This window comes from Micropterus salmoides, unplaced genomic scaffold (genome assembly GCF_014851395.1).
Source record: "Micropterus salmoides isolate LMB-PRFRI ecotype aquatic unplaced genomic scaffold, ASM1485139v1 Ms_hic_scaffold_9, whole genome shotgun sequence".
In the NCBI taxonomy this organism is placed as follows: domain Eukaryota; kingdom Metazoa; phylum Chordata; class Actinopteri; order Centrarchiformes; family Centrarchidae; genus Micropterus; species Micropterus salmoides.
In genome coordinates, this window is record NW_024044681.1 from 25,776,630 (window position 1) to 25,801,130 (window position 24,501).

The 24,501-nt window shown below is 39.8% G+C and overlaps 1 protein-coding gene across 3 annotated transcripts in view; it reads left to right on the forward strand.

Moving 5' to 3' along the window:
• The window catches only part of klhl13 (kelch-like family member 13), a 45,458-nt gene extending 21,177 nt beyond the window's left edge, over positions 1–24,281 (forward strand). Inside the window, exons 1-7 of one of the 3 annotated variants that reach the window (XM_038708101.1) lie at positions 2,130–2,148; positions 6,748–6,889; positions 9,892–10,024; positions 11,125–11,321; positions 14,017–14,812; positions 18,547–18,660; positions 23,035–23,522. In XM_038708101.1, the coding sequence (XP_038564029.1) occupies positions 6,776–6,889; positions 9,892–10,024; positions 11,125–11,321; positions 14,017–14,812; positions 18,547–18,660; positions 23,035–23,522 (1,842 nt within the window). In that variant the 5' untranslated portion in view covers positions 2,130–2,148; positions 6,748–6,775. Of the gene's footprint in view, positions 1–2,129; positions 2,149–6,747; positions 6,890–9,891; positions 10,025–11,124; positions 11,322–14,016; positions 14,813–18,546; positions 18,661–23,034 lie in introns of those variants that run through there. The other 2 variants (XM_038708100.1, XM_038708099.1) reach the window with 2 other exon arrangements.
• Positions 24,282–24,501: the final 220 nt, after the last annotated feature.

The window sequence follows — 24,501 nt, forward strand, 5'->3', positions numbered from 1 at the left end:
CCTGTTAAAACGCTGTGTCACATTAGGCCACTACAGCTGTGAGCAACTACGAAATGCAATGAAAGTTTAAAATGTCTGTGTAAGCAGTATACAGTTTGTACTAAACATATGCCCAGGAAAAATGGGCTGCAATAAATCTTTCTTTAGCTCAACTTTTTATTTGTGATTTCTGAATTTTTTTTGGTGGGGCGGATTGTTCTTCCTGCCTCCTGATGCAAGGCCCAGGAGCTGACACAGTGAAGACTTGTCTGATACAGACTTAAGCAACCAGCACATCAGTATTCCATCGTATCTAATAGCTTGCTAAGTTTTAACTGACCATGATGATGTTAACAATGAGCAGTGATATAATCTCAGGGATCACAGTGCTCTAAATTCACTGCTGTAGATGGTGATATTGTGATGTTAAAAATGTGACTCTTTTCTAATAAATTTCCTCATGCAAGTTCTTAGATATTTAGCTCCAGAAACCTTGATTTATGTTTAATTGATTTCTGTTTATTTTTACATCATCCCCTGGCCTTTTTGGGGATTAACAGATTTCATTTTGTAAAAAGTAAATAAATAAGATTCAAAGTCAGCGTGAAAGTTCCAAAAAAGTAAATGGGTTGGTCATACATGTTATTCAGTGCGTCTAACAACTCCACAGCGGACTTATTTCCATGATGTGCGCATGTGAGGGGCTGTCTGGAGAAGTTCAGTCAGAAGTTTGCAATAATTTTGTCTCAACGCATTTATGGCTTGTTTGCTTACTAGCAAGGTACCAGATAAGATAATAAGTTATGCAATAGACCTTTTTTCACGGCAGACATTTTTTGGTCTTTCGGATGTTCTGAACCTGAAATAGATCAGATTAATGAAGTTTCTATCAGTGCATGGCTAAGCATGACAAGACAGTAAAGCTATTACTCATTAATCTTTTAAGACCCCTTCCACTGTCATCCCAGGGGAAAAAGCCAAGTTGACTTTAGCTTCCTGAACTGTCACTTGTCGGAGGATGTGTTTAAGCTCTCCACTGACACGACGGGACTGGATAGAGTGCCACCCTTGTTTCTCCATTACTTCTTGTTCAGTTCCCCAACGTCCTCCTCTGCTTTTTAATATTTCCTTCGACCCTCTCTTCCTCCGAGCTCAAAATCTAAATAGGTGAAAACCAAGATAGCTTTGCTGCTCATCGAAGGTGTCACTGACATGAAAATAGGATCTATAGCATTCCTGTAATTTGTCCTTTCCATTGTACTTAATGCATTTTCCAGTGCTTGTTGTGGAAAGAAAAGCCATAAAATGGACGAAGCTATAAGAGCAAGATGGTCTTCAGTGTAAACTTGAAAAATGGCTAAAGTTGCTTTTCCATGTGTCTACAGTATCTGCCATGTGTTCCGAATGTGTTGTTTGTGTAATTTGGGATCAAAGATACCGCCAGATTTTAAATACCACACTGGGAATCTAAGATATAATTTATAAGCATTTAAAATCAAGGATTGGTCTTTTGAACCCAAAGATGAAGAGCATCTATAATTTATCCCTTCAGAGATGGTCAGTGTTTTGTATTTGAATTGCTTAATGAAAAATTAATACTTATGACATAACAGTATACCCTCTAGTAGATGTATGTATCATGATGTATTGTTTGATGCTACATTCAATTCATCCTCATTTTGTTAAAAGTGTGAACAATGTACTGTGATGTAGTGCTGAGAAATTAATCAAATTAAACTGTGACGTTTGTGAAAGCTTTTTTTTAACGTAGTTTATTATGTTAGGACAAAACTGGTTTTATAAGTGCATCTGAATGTTCATCTAAATAATTATAAATAACTTTTAAGTAACTTTTCATTATTTGTATAACAAATCAGTAACAGGCATTTAGTGCAGGCTTATTCTCTGATGTTTAATTAATGATTTTTGCATTGGTCAGTACTGAGCTGCAGTAATGCCTTAGTTGTAATTATCTTCAAACATGCCATGGGTGCAGCTAGAGATTTGGTCTCCCTGGTGTCTTTGCAGAACAGAGCAGAGCAGAACTTTTTCATGTGGGATGCTGTAGCTGTTGTCTTCTTTGTTTCGTTCCGGCAGCCACCAACACTCCTTTGTGGTTTGGACAACCCACTCTCTCCTCGCTGCCTGTCCGACTTACCACCTGACAGGGTAAATGTACCAGTACATTGCCTGTGCTGTGTGTGATTGTGACCTCTGTTGTATCCATGCCAGTTTCTCAGCGTTTAGTGGTGGTGTTTACAAAATCCTGCTAGACGTGGTCCATGATCATCTCCTTAATCATCTCGTAGAGTGTACATCCTTTCATACTTTCATTGTTCATTTTATAAATGGTACTGCATTTCACCAATATATGTTTGTAATAGACCTTAAGCATGTGTAGCATAGACCCAAGAGTTTTACCTAGTTGTCTTTACCTCTTGTGGTAGCAGAAATCTCCATGTTTTTGTGCTTATTTTGTCTTTGTTGTTGATGTATCCTCATTGGTCTTTCTTCCTCTTCCTCCAATACTTGTACGGCATGTGAAAGGAATGACAATTAGATTATGTTTATCCATCAGATATCCCAAATGTATTTGGCTTAATGGTTAACCATCTTGAAAAAAAATATCAGCAGTTTATTGTTAGTTGGCTGAAGTACTCATGGTGTGTTCAATTTCAGAGATGTGATGCATCAAGAGTTGACACAGGATGTTTAATCAGTAAGGCTTTGCCGGATTTGAGGTCTGCTCGGAGTATCGGACCTAATAGTGAAGTTTCTTTGAAAAGAGGGAAGGAAAGTTTTTATTTAAGGAATAATGGGATGAAGAGTCGAAACTGATCATGCAGTCAAAGCAGTGCCAACTAAATTTTTTATTAATTTTTTTTACCTCCAAATGACTCGCAATTTTGCAAATAAATATTGCTATTATGCATTTAGAGCGTGATGTTCTTTTTTGTTTTCATTGTTGTAGCATAGAGAGCAACTCCCAGCATTCTCCTTAAGCCTGTAAAGTTAATCAATGTGCAATAGTTGCTTTAAAGATAATTTTTAAAAGCAGGATAGTTTCATATTGTGCATGTTGTGAACATGTAAGCAAAGCAGACTAAAGCAAAAGTTGCTGCTCTTACATACTAGGACTGCAACAAATGATTATTTTCATTATTGATTAATCTGTTAATTTTATTATTTTCTTGATGAATGGATAAGTTGTTTACTCTTGTGAAAAATGTCGATCAGTGTTTCCCAAAGCCCAAGATGACGTCCTTTATTTGCCTTTTTTAGTTCACAACTCAAAGTTATTCAGTTTACTGTCAAAGAGGAGCAAAGAAACCAGGAAATATTCACATTTAAGAACCTGGAATCAGAGAATCCTAATTAATGGATTATCAAAATAGTTGACAAGTAATAAATTAATTGATTAATCATTGCAGCTCTATTACAAAGTTTTTTTTCATTTTTCTTCCAAAACCATAAGCACAGCACTAAGAGCAATAATTGTTATAATATTGAATATGGAAATGACTTCCATATTAGCGTCTTTACTTACTAAGTTATGAGGGTATTGGATGGTATGTGTTTTGGAAGTCGGTTATGTGTCTGCTTAAGTTGGATTGCTGTTAATCTCACAGCTGAATGATAGAGGTCAGCATGTAGGTAGAACTAAAATAAAGAACCTTTAACTCATTCATCCACAAGTGTTAGCTTATTCTAAACCTCTATGGCCAAATTTCAGTGTGGATGTATCCTGATGTAATCACACTAATTTAACATCAAATCTCCTCGATCCATTGAATACGTAACATTGTATTCAGAGAAAAGCATCCTGCTCACTTTGTATTTCTCAGTGACATATTAAATATACATGATAGCCATCGTATGTTTCTCAGAATCATCAAATTGATATCTGCTTTTAGTTAGAGGTGTTGAATAGTGTCTCCACAAAGCGCAGGGAACATTCCCTTTACAAATGGTAAAACCACTCTGCTAACCACAAAAAAAATCAAGTGTTCATCCACGGAAGGACTTTGAATTGCTTCATTATATAAATAGTCTACCCAAAAACCATTAGTCTTCTACATCTGACAAGTGCTGCCAGCTCATAGGCCTGTTTGAAGACACAAATTTACTTCTATGCTGAGCCAGACATTTCTGTAAAGGAATATTTTATCAAAACCAGGCCAATCTAAATCTGAAAATGAACAGCTTTTAAGTCTCAGATGTCATACTCGACTTGACTATTCTGTCAACTCTGTATATTGCATGGAGAACAGTTGTAATGTTTTAAGCTCAGTTTTCATTCAGTGTGTGAAATGCAGATCTCTCTAGGCAACTGTGTTGCGTAGCCCTTCTGTCTGAACATCACCTTATACTAAAAGCAGAGCAGGTTAAGGCCCTTTTAGTTTTTTACTCAAACCTCCCCCGTTTTTATCAGTCACAGGTCATTCCTTCTGTCGTTACATTAACTTCATCATTTTACTTAACAAAATACCTACCTGCCTCAACTCTACTAAGTTTGCTTTTCTAGAAATGCAGTAAAACATGGGGAGTTTTCATAGTAATTTGTTTGACAAATTACACGCAACACCACCGCCAGCTGTTTTTTTTTTTTATAGAAGCAGCAATCTCGCTTTTGAAAGAAGGTAGACAGGAGCTTGGCATCAAAGGCAAACCAGTGCAATCAACATTGTTTGCTTATGATATAACCTTTAGAGACAGTAATGCTGTTTGATAGCAGATGACAAATGCTTAGCTGATTATGTTGATCCACAAACTGTTATTTGTATTTTTTAACCAAATGAGCGTCATTCTCTGTCAGTTTTGTTAGCACAAAATGTACCCATATCCCCAGAGTATTCCCTTTGGGGCTCTGAGTCACACTTGTCATCTTTCCACGCTCATTCTCTGTGGAGCTGTTAAAGACTTTACATTTTAGCTAGACTGTCCTAGAGCAGAGGAATCATAAGATTTGGAATACATAGATGAGAAACACTAATATATCATGTTCCCACAGAGCATATTTCTTCCTTAGGCTGAGAAAGAATGTCTCTACATGTATTGTGGTTTCATATTTTCACAGTATTTCTGAAAACTAATGCTGCCCATTTCAAAATTGTTTAATTTAAATTCATGTCCCCCTTTAACTTGTGCTGAAACATGACTGTGTGGTTTATTGAAGGAGCAAGCTTCTACTCCCGCTTGAGTCAAAACACTGTGTATCACTGCATGTAAGAAGACCGCATTAAAATCTATTTATTAATAAGCCTCCACAATGATTTTAAAATATCCTAGGAGAGAGCATTAACTTGCATTCAATCATTTCACTTTCACCTGCTTACTTATCTTTGCAATACTTTGGTTTAATGATAGTTTTCTGTTACACAGTTTTTTTTTGTCTTGGGTCCTCAAGCCTTGCTGGTGTCCCCTAAAATTCATAGTTACAATGTTCATTATAACCCGCAAAACAGAAAAGTTAGATGAACCGAACAACATAAAAAAAAATGCAAAGCTGGTTCTGGGTATGGTGTAAGAGGAAAGGCCATGAGGCCTTTGAAAGTGTGATGACTTATTCATTTGCAAATCATCTATGCACATAAAATGGAAATATGTGTATTATGTCTACATTTGATTTGATGAGATATATCATATGTCAAAAGCCATTTTGGTCTGAGGGAGGCACAAGATGAAAGCTGACTGACTGAAAATGGGAAAGGTTCATCATCCCAGGAGCATGAATGTGTTAAATGCAATCTTTGCTTTTTTTTTTTTTTTGCAAAACTGCTTTTTAGATTTGAGTATTTATTGTGTACGTGTGGTAAATGGCTGCGTTTATGTACCTCTTTCATCCAAAGTGCTTTACAATTTATTTGCCTCTCATTCACTTTAACACACATTCACACATTGATGGCAGCAAGACGCAATTTGGGGTTCAGTGTCTTGCCTAAGGACACTTCTATATGTGGACAATAGGTGTTGGGAATCAAACTGATATTGTGGTTAGTAGACGATCCGCTCTAGCTCCTGAGCCACAACTGCTCAAGTGGAGATGGTCAATTGTGGCACTAAACTCTAAAGGTCAGGGTCTAACTAAAATACCAGGATTTATTCTGCTGGTACAACATCCACATAAAAATTCATAGAAAACCAAAAAGGCCTGACAGTGGCACTAGTTTAAAGGTCAGGGGGTCACAAATATTGTGAACAGTCATCTTTAGAGGACCATTAATATTCATGCCAGATTTCAGGACACCAGTTGCTGACATTTCTTGGTTTGCTGAGCTCCTGTTTCCAAGATATTACTTAATAAAGATATCTCAGAGAACTGCTTGGATGTTATGTGCAGTTTTTATTATTATTATTATTATTATTATTTTTTTTTTTTAGGAAAACCATGTATTTTCAGAATAGATGGCGCTTTACAGTGGTACACAATATCAAATCAGGGAGCATTTAATCATATTTAAGACCACTGAGTGACCTTAGTAGAGTAGGAGTTGAGGACTTTGCCCAAAGGCTCTTTGGGAAGAGTTGGAGTATGCCTTTGCCTCGTCCTTTACCACAACTTTCCCAGCAGTTTCAGGCTTGCAGACCTGCAACTTTTAGGTGTCAATTTGTCCAACAATTAGGCTACCACCACCCAATATGTCCTTAAGTAGTGTCACTTTGAAAACTTCTCTTCTCTGTCCTACTTTCCATGAGCTAAAATTAGACGGAAACATGTGTTTTGCTACCCTTTCCTGAAGTAAAAACTTATTTTCTTTTTCCTAATAGATCCCTCGTGGAGGACGACGACGCTCACATGAAAGTTGCTCTGGGCTATGGTGATATGGGCATCTCTGCTCACCTGCAGGCATCAAAGACAGGAAACACTCGATTTTTCACAAGCAACACACACAGCTCAGTGGTTCTTCAGGTGAGAGTGCAGACATGTAGCGACAAAGTGAATGTTTAGTCAAAAATCCTCATCGTCTGATAATTGTGTTTACATGTCTCCTTACAGTTCCTATAGAGAACCTGTGAATAATGTATGCTCTATGTCCATGAAATAGTGCTGATTGCAAGCTGGTGAGACAGTGATTCAGATTTCTTATCATCACTTTTGAAATGAGATAAAGCTCTACGCAAGTTAATCTGTACCTACTACAAACTGGAAAAGTTGTCCTTATTGAATTTCTTTGCAGTTTAAAAACCCTTCACGCTGCAAAATCAAAACTACGTCAAAGAGCTCATAGCATAAATTACAGGATACAATTTAATAGCTCAGAAAGTATTCCAATGATTTAAGAAAAAGCACTTTGGATTTGGTGTCCGTGTAATTTGGTATGAAGAGGGAGCACAACAAGAATATTATAAAACTGCTGATCAAGAACGTAACAGAAAAGCTTTATTAGAAGTTCTTGAACTGACCTACTTTCTTCCGAGAACTGTTTATGTGTATTAACAGTTAAAGCATATTGATAAAGAGCACAAACTACCCTCGCCACACTTTACGTCTCATCTTTCTAATGGTAGCCATGCTCACAAAAAGACTAGAAAACAGCCCCCACATAGCAGAGAACTGAATAATCCATCAACATTACTCTGTTAAGGAAAGTGAAACAGTTGATGATAAATAAAACCTGTGCATGTTGTGATGTATAAATTGAGTGTGGAAAAAGTGTGAATCAGCATCAGGAATTTTGGTTTAAATTAAGTTATTTCAGTTTACATAGCAAGATGTATTACTGCACTTGGTGGCTGCTTTAACAAATCACCGATTTAGATGATAAAGTTAAGATCAACCTGTTGTAATGTGTGTGTTGGCATTGCACAACTTTCTGCTGCCACAGCGATGGTTGCCCTTCATCACCAGCTCTCATTGAAACTGGCTTTTGGCTGGTTTTGCTGCACATTAATCATTTTGTGTCAGAGCAAGGTAAGGGAATGATGATGAAGTTTAATGAGTGGTATTAGTATGTTAATAGCATGTAATGTATGTTTTCTTGCGTGTGTGCTCTTAGTGCAATCTGTTATAACTGGCTGGTAACCCATGGCAAATAATGGGACAGAAGTGAAGGGTGCATTTAACTTAACAATTTTCCCCATTTTATGCAACAGTAACAAGATGTGGTGAATGTCATTGAAATGACTGCCACAAATATGTGAGTACAAGTATGAATACAGTGTGTTTGAGTAAAAGACCTCAATCTGATTAAACAAATGATATGACTCTCCAAAGTGTCACTGCAGGTGAAGATATCATGTACAGGAACAGTGCAGCCTTTCAAGTCAGTAATAACTTTAGTGATTAAGGGAAAAGTACGGGGTTATTTGTTTTAAATATCACCAATTTCCTTTAAATCCTAAAGTAGTGAATTAATCTTTGTAGCCAAAGTCTGGTACACTGCAGCTAATCCCAGCATGCTGCTATGCCTAAAAGGGGACAATATACTGTAGCACCAAACATATAATTTTGAACCAGTTACGTGCTGCTGTCAACAAAAAAAAGTCATTCCTACTTAAAGTCCTGGAAAACAATATCATGTTGCTGATCTAAAACGCAATTACATTTTGGCTCCTCTGTGTCATTCAAGCAGCAGATCTACTTCACACTATATTTTGAGAGAGAAATAGAAGGAGGGTTTACGGGGCTCGTCACTTTTGGCTTCTGTTGTAGCTAGTTAGCTAATTCACTGAAGCAATACTTGAAGCTATGGATGTAAGAAGCTATTACAAAAAGACTAATGATGTAGGGAACAGGGTGCAGGTTAGGCTGGAGAAGGTGGAGGAATAGTTATCTCCTGTTGATTTAGCAGCAGATAAGTTAGGACGTGAGTGTGCCCCTGCCTCATCTACAGGCCCAGCAGGTTGGTGAAGAAGAGGGCTCTTTAGCTAGCTGGTTTAGTTCAGTGGTTCTCAAACATTTTTGTCACAAGGCACATCATTTATGAAAACCGAAGCACACCTTTACATATGATTATAGCTATGTAAATCATCATAAATAAGACTTATTATTTCCAAGGCACACCTGGCCAGCTCCCGTGGTACATCAGTGTGCGACGGCGCCCAGTTTGAGAACCACTGGTTTAGCTTGCCTGCACTCAGCGATATTAATGTGGAACATGGAGTAAGCATAGAAAGAATGTTAATTTACCTTACTTTGCCTGTGTATAATCCAAATCTTCAACACATAATTTGCTTCCCTGAAGCGTATGTTTGAAAAACATGCATCTCTGCAACTGACTTGGTGAATGAAAAATGTATTCGACACAGATTGGTAGCTAGCTAGGTAGCTACCACCAGGCTACCATAATTCCCTTACAATAGACAGCAGAAATATCAAGCTACTAATAGGTCATTACATGCTTCCATTGCCTGCAGCAAGGTAGGCTGCTTATAATCACGTATTGTTGTTGTTAGAATATTGATATTATTTACAAAATAAATTACTCTATCATCCCACAGGAAATAAATGTGTCTACTCATTGTCACTTTTAATTATTCAGAAGAAAAAAAAGCAACCCATTATTTGAGTTGAGTTTTGTGTAATTTCCCCCTACACATTGGTTTGCCAATAAAAGACAATGTTTAGAGATGCTATATGCACTGGACCAGAAACCTTTTGATAGAGCAAAGTGTTTCACATCTTATATTCATTACTCTAAAATAAAGTGAAAGTGGTGTAATTATTGGGTGAAAATCTAAAGATTTCTGGGCTTGGCTAAGCTCCTAATGTTTCAAGATCCTAACAGCGCCCCTACTCACATTGGACAGGCCGTGGCTAAACATAATTTTTTTGTCCTTACTGGAACATTGAGGCTCATGTTTGTGATTGGACAGGAAATAGAGTTAAGCTTTAATTTCAGTGGCAGACACACATTTGCTTGTTATTGTCTGTGACCTTATTGACACGAGTCAACCTTTATTCTCTTCTAGGGATTTGACCAGCTGAGGATAGAAGGTTTACTATGTGACGTCACACTGGTGGCTGGGGACGGCGACGAAGCCTTCCCTGTACACCGCGCCATGATGGCCTCCTCCTCCGACTATTTCAAAGCCATGTTCACAGGTGGGTCTAGAAAGCCTAACATTACTTGTTATGTTCTTTGTGTGGGAGATGCTTCTTGTTGCTGTGGTGCACACATTTGATTGCTTTAACACAGTCGCATGTCATGTCACTGTTTTTTTTTTTTTTGCCTCCTGAGAAATGACTTAAATTGACCGTGTGTGTGTGTGTGTGTGTGTGTGTATTCATAAAGGTTTCCATATTATAAAACCAACCTGGTCATTGGTACTTCATGACTGTACGTAATGATTGTAGGTGTGACTTAATAGCATAGGTCATCTCATTGGTGCACTGTATGCAGAGGTAGAAGAGGTAGAAATTTTTTTTTTCAGAAATACAAATGTAATCTTTTTAGACACGGCAAACATTTTAGGATCCAAAAAAATAAACTGAAAAGAATATTCTAATGTACCAGCCGTTTTATGGCTTTTTTAAAAAGGTAACCCCAAGGAAAACTGGTAACACACATGTTGTTTGTAAAAGTGACCTTACTGCTTTGGTTCGACCTTGTATTAACCTTTAGCCTATTTAAATTACGGCGTTTTATTTTTCATGGCAATAGCTTTGATTACTTTTGTTAGCATTACATTGTATATAAGCAATGAAAGGGGATTTTGGAGTTACTTGGGGTCTCATATCATGACAGAAGTGGAGGTAAGTTTGGAGATTTGGCATTTTAGAGTATATGATGAAGATGAAGAAGGTTCTGCATTGAGAACAGAATAGATTGTTAAAATAGGAGTAAGGGGTAACTGTACTTAGAGAGACAGCTCATTAGTGATAAGGGAGCCAAATGAGCATAGATGCTGAGCAATGGGATTCTCTCTAAGACCTTCAATCCTTTCTCTGAACATAAGTCCTTTGACTGTGAAAACATTTCATTGACATTTACGCATAATGACATATGTATCTAAATGAAATAATGCATTTTTGATTTTCAGCTTAATTGAATTTGTTCAGTTATGTAAGCTTTATTCAAGTTCTTTTAAAAAAATGAAATAGATGTGGCTGCTTACAGACCTGTCAGTCATATAAGATTATGTATGAGTTGAACCACGTGTAAGCATTTACATTTTCTTATCCCGTACTCACTCTTGTTGCAGGTGGAATGAAAGAACAGGATTTAATGTGCATCAAGCTTCATGGAGTTAACCGAATAGGCCTGAAGAAGATCATTGACTTTATCTACACAGCCAAGTTGTCACTCAACATGGAGAATCTGCAAGACACACTTGAGGCAGCCAGCTTCTTACAAATCCTTCCTGTGCTGGACTTCTGCAAGGTTTTTCTTATATCTGGGGTAAGGCACACAAGCCACAGCTGCACATCACTGTACAGTACACAGCGTCCCTCTAATCTTCACCATTTGTAAATTTGTAACATGTTTAAGCTCATTGGCTAAACTAAATAGATATTAGGATTTCAAAAATGATTTCAAATAAAAGCTGTTTGTGTTAAACTGCTCTGTCTTTGGGCTTGAGGAGGAGGCAGGCACATACCTTGAAGCACATTTCAAGAAAGATTTTGTTTTCTGTTGTTGTTATTAAATAGAAATAATCAGTCAGAAGAAATGATCGTCAATCATTTTCTCTTATTGCTCTTAAATCTTCATTTGGTTTCGCCTGCTGCCTTACAATCAAAAGTGAACTGTGGTTAGCAAAAACTGAATTAGCTAAAGTGACAGCAAGAAGAGAAGAGAGCTACGTTAAGGCGGACAAATTCTGGTCAGCCACACTTATGTTTGATCAACCTGCTGGTGACTTGTGACCAGTTGCTCAAGGTTCAGGTTCTGACTCAAGCTAGCTATGTAAAAATCAGATAATGCACTTGGGTAAAAAGAGCACTTTCAGGTTTAACTTTAAAATGCTGCTTGGTGAGAGAGGCACTAGGTAAAATGTTAACGATGCTCTAATAGAAAATCAATGTGTATAAACATTGAAAAAAAGTATATAGGATGGGCACAATTACCCATATCATTGTATATGGACCTTTGTGTTTTCAGAAGGTATTATCTTGTTTTTACTTTTGAATACACTGCTAAATGTATCTCGTGTGGATGCAAACGAGGGCTGCAACTAATTATTATATGTAATGTACAAATCTTTGAACCCATATCTACATCTTAAATTGCTAATGTGTCTTGCCAATTGTCTAAAAACTAAAAGTTATTAGTTTTATTAAGCAAATCCTCTTGTGTGCTACTTATATTCTGCGATATACAGGTACTGGTCATATAACTAGAATATCATCAAAAAGTTGATTTATTTCAGTAATTCCATTCAAAAAGTGAAACTTGTATAAATGTATACATTCATTCCACAGAGACTGATATATTTCAAGTGTTCATTCCTTTTAATTTTGATGATTATAACTGACAGTTAATGAAAACCCGAAAGTCAGTATCTCAGAAAATTAGAATATTGTGAAAAGGTTCAATATTGAAGACACCTGGTGCCACACTCTAATCAGCTAATTAACTGAAAACACCTGCAAAGGCCTTTAAATGGTCTCTCTAGTTCTGTAGGTTACACAATCATGGGCAAGACTGCTCACTTGACAGCTGTCCAAAAGACGACCATTGACACCTTGAACAAGGAGGGCAAGACACAAAAGGTCATTGCTAAAGAGGCTGGCTGTTCACAGAGCTCTGTGTCCAAGCACATTAATAGAGAGGCGAAGGGAAGGAAAAGATGTGGTAGAAAAAAGTGTACAAGCAATAGGGATAACCGCACCCTGGAGAGGATTGTGAAACAAAACCCATTCAAAAATGTGGGGACATTCACAAAGAGTGGACTGCAGCTGGAGTCAGTGCTTCAAGAACCACCACGCACAGACGTATGCAAGACATGGGTTTCAGCTGTGCATTCCTTGTGTCAAGCCACTCTTGAACAAGACACAGCGTCAGAAGCATCTCGCCTGGGCTAAAGACAAAAAGGACTGGACTGCTGCTGAGTGGTCCAAAGTTATGTTCTCTGATGAAAGTAAATTTTGCATTTCCTTTGGAAATCAAGGTCCCAGAGTGTGGAGGAAGAGAGGAGAGGCACAGAATCCACGTTGCTTGAAGTCCAGTGTAAAGTTTCCACAGTGATGGTTTGGGGTGCCATGTCATCTGCTGGTGTTGGTCTACTGTGTTTTCTGAGGTCCAAGGTCAACGCAGCCGTCTAACCAGGAAGTTTTAGAGCACTTCATGCTTCCTGCTGCTGACCAACTTTATGGAGATGCAGATTTCATTTTCCAACAGGACTTGGCACCTGCACACAGTGCCAAAATCTACCAGTACCTGGTTTAAGGACCGTGGTATCCCTGTTCTTAATTGGCCAGCAAACTCGCCTGACCTTAACGCTATAGAAAATCTATGGGGTATTGTGAAGAGGAAGATGCGATACGCCAGACCCAACAATGCAGAAGAGCTGAAGGCCACTATCAGAGCAACCTGGGCTCTCATAACACCTGAGCAGTGCCACAGACTGATGGACTCCATGCCACGCCGCATTGCTACAGTAATTCAGGCAAAAGGAGCCCCAACAAAGTATTGAGTGCTGTACATGCTCATACTTTTCAGTTGGCCAACATTTCTAAAAATCCTTTTTTTGTATTGGTCTTAAGTAATGTTCTAATTTTCAGAGATACTGAATTTGGGATTTTCATTAGTTGTCAGTTTTAATCATCACAATTAAATGAAATAAACATTAGAAATATATCAGTCTGTGTGTAATGAATGAATATAATATCCAAGTTTCACTTTTTGAATGGAATTACTGAAATAAATCAACTTTTTGATGATATTCTAATTATTGGACTAGCACCTGTAGGTGTTGATTTTGTTAATTTTCCTCTGATCACAGCGTCTCTCAATGCTAAATCAATATATTTTTTAATTGGAAATCGTTCTGTCTAAGGAAGCACGTTTCTTTACACAAGATCCAGTCATGTCCTAAAATGTGTCGTCAGTCCAGTTGCAGATATCCAAGAATTTCATTTGTTTTTACCTGCAGGTTTCTCTTGACAACTGTGTAGAGGTGGGGCGCATTGCCAATACGTATAACCTCACAGAGGTGGACAAATATGTGAACAACTTTATCCTGAAGAACTTCCCCTCATTGCTGGGCACGGGAGAGTTTGTTAAGCTACCATTTGAACGTTTGGCTTTTGTACTGTCCAGCAACAGCTTGAAACACTGCACTGAGTTGGACCTGTTCAAGGCTGCTTGCCGTTGGCTACGCTACGAAGACGGTCGTATGGACTACGCCCCAAAGCTCATGAAGAACATTCGCTTTCCCCTCATGAACCCACAGGAGCTCATCAATCATGTGCAGACAGTGGACTTCATGCGCACAGACAACACCTGTGTCAACCTTCTCCTAGAGGCTAGCAACTACCAAATGATGCCCTACATGCAGCCAGTTATGCAGTCAGAACGGACAGCCATCCGCTCAGACAGTGCCCACCTTGTCACCCTGGGTGGTGTCCTGCGCCAGCAGCTAGTTGTGAGTAAGGAGCTGCGTCTTTTTGATGAGAAGGCTCATGAGTGGAAGGCGCTGGCACCCATGGATGCACCCCGCTACCAACATGGCATTGCAGTCATTGGTAACTTTCTCTATGTGGTGGGTGGCCAAAGCAACTATGACACCAAAGGCAAGACAGCAGTGGACACAGTGTTCCGGTACGACCCTCGCTATAACAAGTGGATGCAGGTGGCATGCCTTAATGAGAAACGTACCTTCTTCCACCTCAGTGCACTCAAGGGACACCTCTACGCCGTTGGTGGACGGAACGCTGCCGGGGAGCTTGGTGAGTTAATTTCCCTGCTTGTTTGTTTTATCTTTCCTTTTAAGCAACAACAGAAGCCTTTAATTAATAGTGTATGAGATTATTCACTTAAATATCATGGAGCAATACGAGAAAAAGACAGTTTAATAAGACTGCAAGCATTCTGATGCTGGTAATCAAGTCTTGTGCCTACACATCATTTGCTGTTTCAACATGTTGCGTGTATAATCTCTGTGTAATTTAATAGAATTTAGAGGATGTGCACATTATCCTGAACACCTTTTTACAATCTAAAGTAATCCATTATGGAAGCATTTCAACACATGCAGAATCCTTTGTAACATGGTGGACACTTTACTGATACGGTCTCAACAAATATTTAAGATTAAAGTCCTTCTAATGTATGTACATGTATTACAGTGCTGTATCAGATAATGTTGAATTGTAGGTCGTGAGGCACAGCCTAAGCTAGGACACAAAACGGTACTGGCAGAGGGGATTAAGTGAAAAGTTGTAAACAATTTGTCAGTGGAATTTTTAAAGTGATTTATAAAGGAGTCGTATCAGATCATCCTTAGCCAGTAATCTGATGATTTTCATAGTTTAAACATTATTTTGTTAGCTTTTGACTCACAATTCACCCCTCTGTTAAATACTCTTCAATTTACCAGTAGATATCTCTCTCTCTATCTCTATAGACAGATAGATATCGATAGAGAGAGATTGATATATGTGGAACATATATTTGGAACCTCTGCACCCGTGACGGTGGACCACAGAGAGGTGCCACCCAGTACTTAAATTCAGCTCTGAGAGAGAGAGAGAGAGAGAGAGAGAGAGAGAGAGAGAGAGAGAGAGAGAGAGAGAGAGAGAGAGAGAGAGAGAGAGAGAGAGAGAGAGAGAGAGAGAGAGAGAGAGAGAGAGAGAGAGAGAGAGAGAGAGAGAGAGAGAGAGAGAGAGAGAGAGAGAGAGAGAGAGAGAGAGAGAGAGAGAGAGAGAGAGAGAGAGAGAGAGAGAGAGAGAGAGAGAGAGAGAGAGAGAGAGAGAGAGAGAGAGAGACCACAGTGTGAGCAGTCTTCTCTGCTGGGTTATAATTAGACCAAAGGACACGTCCCCAGTTCACTGCCTGTCTACACAAATGCCTTTTTCTGCTTTATGTTCCACTGCCCTTTCAATGCATGTGGTTTAGCCTTGATGTTTTTCTGGATGTGCCCAGCCCCTGAATAATATTTGTTTACTCTGGGTAGTTCATATGGGTGTGAACTTTTATTGTAACGTCTGAATTGCCCAGATTATAAAAGAAAAGCTCAACAACATGTAGACAGATATTTGCAGGAAGAAGCTTTTAATCTTAACTGGTGCACTTTTTAGGGACTTCATTCTCCATTAGGCATGTTCTTTTGAAAAAAAAAAAAAAAAAAAAAAAAAAAAAAAAAAATATATATATATATATATATATATATATGCATTTGGGGGCGGGGTAGTTAGTCAATCAAATCACTCTCTTTTGCCCTATTATAAGACATTTTATAGGTCTTGAAAAAAATACCAATGAGAAAAAAACTTTTTCTTGCAAAGTGTCACACGATCATTTGACTGTTATTCATGATTGTTAATTTTGTAAATGATATTCTTGCACAGTAGCAGCGTGATACGGGTGGTGATGGCGCAATGGATAAGACATGCCTTTGGTGTGAGAGACCTGGGTTCAAAGCAAACATTTATTTATGAAAAAACATAAAATAATTTTGTGTCTCAGAATGTTATTCCTCTTTCCTGTCCTGTTAATCATTGATATTTTGGGGACCAATCACAATACACAGCCCCCCGTGGAGAAACACTGCTCTAGGTCAGAGAAGTATGCCAAGTATGCTATATTACCAGATGTCACAGCTGCCAGCTTGACCCTTAGTATGTTGAACGACAGAAATTTGTGCTAATTAGGAATCCAACCTTTTCTACTGATCATAGATCAACTCCATATTGTAGATCTGCTCAGTACTATTATTGTCTTCTAATATGTCTGTAGTACTTCCTCTGAACGACTGCGAGATTTTGTGCACTGCTCAAGGTCATTGATGATAGTTGTTGAGCAAGCAGAGTAAGGCATTCACTCATTTTCCCCGCTGAGATTTCCCCAGCTTGCGCAGGGATGGCTCACACTCCTTTTGTTGTCCTGAGCTTTATGCTGTAATTCGGAACCAGTGTGAATAATTTTTTTGTAATAATTTTTCAAGTAAGTTATGTTGAATGTTGTAGTACATTGCCCTGTGCTACTGTGCCCTTTCTACACATGGTAAAACTCCAAAATCTGTTTCTCTGTTTTTTTAGAACAGTAGGAACAAAGATAACTGATGAAAATCCCAATAAAAATCCAAATTAAATTAATTATTGTTTTTTTATTTTTTACTGAAATACAATCATTGTCACTTTAAAGTGATGTGGTTCCTCTTACATTAATTTCGGCATGTTGTGGCGCCATGTTTCTACAGTAGCCCGGACGGACAAACGGCTCTACAGAGCGCGTTTCGTCACTACGTTTAATACATACGAAGAAGAAAAAGAACAAGTAGTAGGACCACACATTATTTAGCACAAGATCCGACGGAGCACGTCGACTGCCTTTGCTCCTGTGCACTTGGAAAGGGAGGGGTGAGCGGTGACTGATGATGCATTCATGTAGTGTTGGAATAATCAGAATCTATTTTTCCTTAAATCCTTAGTGCAAAAAGAGAAATAAAGTGTACATGGGGCATAGTATAAATAACTTTGATTCATGAAAAATCACGTTTGCTATACAAGTACAGTGAACTAGATGCCTGTGTGTTTATAAGCTCTGATAATGCTAATCCAACACATCTTTGTAGTAGCATCAATTTTGATTTTACATTCTAACTAAAGAGCATACACTGAAGATGGAAGAGCCGGGAGCTGCTGGCTGCAATTAGCGACCCTCACCTCTAGATGCCACTAAAACGGTACTGTGGGGGACTCCCGTTATTAAAGTTGTAAGATCAAATGCAGATCATGCAGATATTTTTTTTTCTCCCTTGTTAAACAAATTGATTATAAGGACACTTTTGCAAATGCTCACAATAAAGCATGTGCGTGTGTGTGTGCATCCCGGCATGTGATCCGCATTCATAAACCTATGGACACTTATTTTCTTTTCCCTGAGGAAATTCAGGGGAATCCAATTACCTGTTTACTGACAGTTTTTTCTGAGGTGTGTCAAGCAAGCCAGAATCTCTTTTGAATGTCCATTCAGAATTCTTCAAAGTAAAAGCTCTCAATAAACTTGACATAAACCAGCCGCTATCAGTTTATTTTATTTATTTATTTTTTCTGCTATCAAAGCAACTTGGCCGCAGGCCAGATATTAATGCTGGCGGGCCGGTTCTGGCCCACGGGCCGCCTATTGCCGACCACTGCTTTAAGGGGTCACTTAGCCACCAGTCACTCACATATGAGCATCACTCATGAATCCCAGCATCCCTATTTAGGTTTCTTACAGACTTTGTAGAACCCCCCTCAGGGGCCTTAAGAGAAAGGATCTTACAATCCCTACTTCCTGTGCTGTCAGTGCATTCAGTGCTGGTGGGGTTGTGGATATGTGTATTTAAATCCGCGTTTTAGCTCCCACGCTGAGACCCTCCAAGGCCTCATTTGCTGCTGTTTGTCCTCCTTAGTTGTGTCTTGACCTACTTTCTACTAATACGTTCTTCTTTTTTTCTCCCTTCATCTTTTTCTTCAAGCTACTGTGGAGTGCTACAACCCAAGGACAAATGAATGGACATATGTTGCCAAAATGAATGAGCCACATTATGGCCACGCTGGGACGGTGTATGGTGGCTACATGTATATTTCAGGTAAGTGGTATATTTCAAACAAAGAGGCGCGTGTAATGTTGTGTGGTGAGTTTACAAACCGATTTCCAATTGGATCACCCCCAGAGCATTTCACGGCAGATTACATCTTATAAAATTCAGGTTACCTCATCTGATACCTTACCTCAAAAAACACCATGAGTCATCGAGAGAGAGCTGCTATGTGATTTGTCTCATTCTAGTTTTTCAATGAGTCACTAATAAGATTTGTAAGGGGACGCTAATGCTCAGTATTTGTGTCTTTTGAACTTGCTACATCACATAAAAAGGGTGTCTTTTACAAGTCGTTCCTCTCACACTCGATTCATCTATGCTGAGCACGCAGGTGATGCTAGTTAAAGTCTGCACGGGTTCAGTGCGTAGGGCAGAGGATGGACACTGACACTGGGCCTTTGGGCAGTTAATACTTGCTCTATAGGTGTCACCTCGATACTTGTTCACTTCATAGGATTGAAAACAAATCCTGCATTATGGAGATGAGCCCTAGTTTCTCAGCGTGACTAATCCAGAGCGGCGCTACAAAGGAAGGGGGAGGGGAGGGGTGGAAGGGAAATTGGGAAGGATGGAGTAAAGTAGAAGACTGAATCCTGTGTAGGAGGTGTAACACAGAAGAGGCTGCGCTAATCCCTCCTGGCCGTGGGTACTGTCTTCGTTGGACAACACATGAACATAAACAGTGGTCATAAACATGAAAAAATTGGATCGCTGGAGGTTTCCAGAAGTGTAGATTTTTTTTTTTTGCGACAAGAGGGAGTTTATTGCAAATCACAAAAAAATGTGTTTTGTACAGATTCTAGTTCTGTTCGGCTCATCTTCTTTTTATAAATTCTAGAAATTTAACCAGTAGCGCCTAGATCAGCTGAAAATCTGCAAAGATACAACCAAAGAAATGAACACCAGCTGTTTGAGGAGTGAAGCAATCGAAAGGAATACAGAAACAAAGTCAGAATTTCAACTAATGCTTTTTTGTGTGTCCGTGAACTATTTAAAGAAGAGGTGCAGCTTATTGGTATTGGGGACAGTGTTGGTCTCCACAGCCTATCCGCATACTGTACAACCTGGGAGGCTTTGGCAAATTAACATAAAATATTAAAAAACCTCCCGAGCAGCAGCATTAAGCTAAGTTACAATGTGAGATGCTGACTGGCATGCACGCTGTTTTATTAGAAACACTCCCTGATTTTGATTACTGTGCACACAACCAGTGACTTTAATTTCATAATTCACAGATCACATTATTCCTGCAATTCCAGTTATCGTTTTATTTTACAATTCCTCACACAAAGTCCCACAACTGACAAACATTCATTTGCTTTTTTTTCAACACATTGGAGTATTGATTTGTCACTGTGCATGTAGCCCTGACTAGCCAGAAACGAGATTCTGACTTCATACATGATTACTGTCATTGTTTATATAACTTTTATTTAAAAAAAATGTTATTAGTTAGTATGTCACTTGGCAAGCAAAAGAACTGGGGCATATTTGGGACCACACAGACCAAATGATTTGGCAAGCCAAAGATTACAGTGGCGTGAAGATGAAAGACAATTTCACTTTTTAAAATGAATAAACTGAAATGATTTATAATATAGTCGCAGACTGAGCTAATCTGCTGGTAGCCAGCTGTTTTTCAATGCCTTTGCCTCAGGCTGTACTCTGCAGTACATCGTATTTATTGCTCACCCTTTTTGATATTCTAATGGATTCCTTTTGTTTTAGTTTCATGGTTCAGTGATGTACTCAATAGCAGGCCAGTAGCCTGGTACATTTCACTAACGGTGACCCACAGTGTCATGCTTTGCACCTGCAGCATGTGTTAAAGTGAACATTGGCATCATACAGCTTGTCAAGCAGGTTTGTAAGTACAGCTGTGGGTTATAACACAAGAAAGAAACATGCATAATGGCTTACAAGAAACCATGAAAAAAGAATATGTAGTGCTTACAATGCAAAAGGTACAGGTAAAGGAGCATTACCCATTTGAACTGAGGCCCTACTGTAGCGCCCACAGTCTAGGCTGTCACAGTCCTGCTGTGCAAGGTGACCCATGCTGAAGTGCAGTTCCGTGTCCGTCTGTCACAGTAGATCAGGTCGCATTCTCCGGCGGTTCTGCTGTGCTGTCTGAAGGTATTCTGTCAGCTGGATGAACCTGACAAATGCACTCAGCCCACAGACCATCACAGCTCAAGTGGCGTGGCACAGTTCAGACATGAGTACTGAACCAGCACAGAGCCTCACCGCCTCTGGTGCAACGTTTTACCTGAGAGATTAAGATCTGTGGTCTCACAATTCAGACCGTTTTTAGTTATTTACGGAGTCATCTCTGAGCAGACAGTCTCATAGACTAGAGTTGTTTTGACAATAATGATTCATAAGTGTCTGAAATTTCAGTTTTCTGCTCACTATTGAGAGTCAATGATTGTCCGTTATATAAGAGTAGTGAATGAGGGATTTTAGACACAGCTGAGATTGGTTTAATTGTAACATCTCATATTCCTGCAGGACTGACAGAAAGAAAAATGTCAAAAGGCTATAAAATGAACTCGACAGTACGACTTCAGGAGTGTGGTTGCTGAATGTATATTACCGGATTGGGGACCATGAATGAAATGCACTGTATTTTTTACCTTGATCTGAAAAATGAAGAGGAGCCCCGGTAATTTTGGCTGCATTTATAATCCACTGTCAATCCATCTATTCCGAGCCATCCCATAGACACTACGGCTTGGTTGTGTCTTTAGCCATGTGAAATCAAGTGTGTTGTCACATACAGAGTACGTCTAGCGAAATTCACCCTCTGCATTTAACCCATCCTAAGTACTAGGATCAGTGGGCAGCCACTGTACAGCACCCGAGGACCAACTCCAATTTTAAGCCAGTGCTTTGGTCAAGGACACTGATAGGAGAGTTAGCCTAACATGTTTTTAATGGTGGGGGAAACCAGAGCCCAGAGGAAACCCACACAACTGAAGTTTCGAACCCCCTTCTTGCTGTGAGGTCAAAGTGTTATCCACTGAGTTCATCCACTATGGATGTGACTGTACATTTGTTTTATTTTTTAAGGAGGAAAGCAGAGCAGTAATTGATATTTGTACTGAAGTGCAAGTCTGACTCTCTTATAATTAAAGGATATTCTTGGAATATGCTGAGCCCCCTTTTCCTGCCTCACCTCTGTGTCTATTCTCCATCTTCTCTTTGGGTCCCGCTTGTGCCGACACTGATTCAACCAACCAAGTGGGTCACTGGCTTTACAAGGGCACTTCCTTATATATCTACATGGTTGAACAGGGAAATGGTTTTTGTATGGCATATGTGGCAGACAATACAAACAATAACCCAGTCTGTCCTGTCTATGGAAGGGCAAACGCTTTTAGCCTGTTTCTCTGAGGTTGGCTTAATTAATGTCTCATTAATGGCACTGATTGGACATTAGGATACCGGGATACTGATCAGTCATTGTATCCGGGAAAAGGCCAACGCCCTTGAACTGAATCAGAATAGCAGCAGGGCCTCTTGAGAGGAATTATCAGGACTTTATGAAGGACTCCTGCTCTGTTCCCTTGATTTGAATAGCAGACGTGACCCATGGACTGCTTGGATAAAGAAAATGGATAGTCAAGCTATCTTTGGATGTGATCAGTTAAGGAGGTGCAGCATCACAGATATGAGTCATGGCAGCTGAATAGACAGCTTAGGCTTTAACAATAAACCAAGCACACGATCACTGGGCAGCAGCAAAAGAGGGATTCTGCCTCTATTCGGCATGCTCCGCAGATCTTCACTGCATTTGCTCCTAGTCACTCTGCCTAGAGGGGGGAGGGGAGGGCTGGCTTCCACCCAAATGCATGCTGGGATTGTGTTCCTCTTTATTTTAAGCCTTCCCTGTAGACATGTCCTGTTTCTTTTTTTTTCTTTCCTCCCCACTTTCCCTCCGCTTTTTGTGTCCCGTCTGCTGGTGTGTATGTGCGGGAATGTTTTGTAATGGTGTTCCTCTTAGTTTCTTATCATCAGCATTGTGTAGAAAAGAGGCTGAATAAATGTCGATGTCACTCTATTTTATAAAAAAATTACGGTATACCTTGTTTTATGGGTTGTCGAGTTTTAAGTTGAGGTTTGAGAAATGGTGAATCGAGGAAAGGTTTGATTTAAAAATGTACAGCCTTTATCATGATTCACTTTCTTCACAATGCTACTGACGCAAATGTGACCATTTCCAGTGTTATGGCAGGTCCTCCACATGACCTAGATAAATGAAAATGTAGGTAGGTTGACATAGGTGAATTAAAGCTGTTTTCCTCCCCCAAATGATCAGTGACGAAGCTAATGTCCGTTCTCTGTGTCTTCTTGCTGCAGGGGGAATCACTCATGACACTTTTCAGAAGGAGCTGATGTGCTTTGACCCAGATGCGGATAAATGGACACAGAAAGCACCCATGACGACAGTGCGTGGCCTCCACTGCATGTGCACAGTGGGTGACCGTCTTTACGTGATCGGGGGCAATCACTTCCGGGGCACCAGCGACTATGACGACGTGCTGAGCTGCGAATACTACTCCCCCGCCCTTGACTTGTGGACACCTATCGCCGCCATGTTGCGTGGCCAGAGCGACGTCGGCGTGGCTGTGTTTGAGAATAAGATCTATGTGGTGGGCGGTTACTCGTGGAACAATCGCTGCATGGTGGAAATAGTACAGAAGTATGACCCCGAGAAAGACGAATGGCACAAAGTGTTTGACTTACCCGAGTCGCTGGGCGGGATCCGAGCCTGCACGCTCACAGTTTTTCCCCCTGAGGATATCTCAGGCTCGCCCTCCAGAGAGTCGCCCCTCTCAGCACCTTGATGAGTAAAGGGGGGGAGCCCTATTTTGCTCACACCCCCGTAATCCCTCGTACACTCAACCCCCTCAACAAACACACCTTATAGACATTGTTTGCACTTCCTCTTTGGACTACATCTGTACTACATCCCTAAGTACCCTCCAAGTCCACCTCCCCTAAAGCTGTGCAGAAACCCCTCCCTAAGTGATTAAACCTACATACCGATACGGTTTGGCAACCTAATTACATGTTAATGTTGCATACTCGGTATATTTTGGCAGGAAATACCTTGACTTGAAAAGTGACTTTGCAAATCAACTTTTCTACCTGATGTCTACAAAGTTTTCTTATGTCTCGTTTCTTTAAGCGTTCTACCTTGAGATGCTGACTACCACTCTGACTCTGTTCTAGTCTATGCCAGGTTAGATGCAGGTTGACCCCAGAGAGCAGAAGCGTAGGGACGGGTGAGCTCCACAGCTGGTTTTTAACTCAGGGGTTGGCCCAGGCCCCATCTACGCCTCTCTCTCTCGCTCTCTCTGTCGCTCTTTCTCTCTCTCTCGCTCTCTCTGTCGCTCTCACTCTCTTGCTCTAGCTCTCGCTCTCTTTCTCTCTCGCTCTCTCTCTTTCTCTTTTGCTCTCGCTCTCTGTCGCTCTCTTTCTCTCGCTCTTGCTCTCTCTCTCTCGCTCTCTCTCTCACAGTTTCAGTTCTTTTCCTGCTATTGCTATGAAACTGTTAACAAAATGGTGTTTTCTAAATTTAATAAACATGATTTTGAAAGTAATTCCAATGTTGTCGTCATCACTGACTGCAGCAGACTCAGACCAGTCCTTAAGACGCTCAAGTTGAATAAGTTGTTTGAATGTAGTTTACCAGACTGAACACTGTCATTGTTGATGATTTGAATGAAGCCCTCTGACTCTGGTGCAAGATGTGGATCCCTTTTAGATTTGTTTTGTGATGACTGTAATGAGTGAGAGGACAACATAGAAGATCGGTCAACC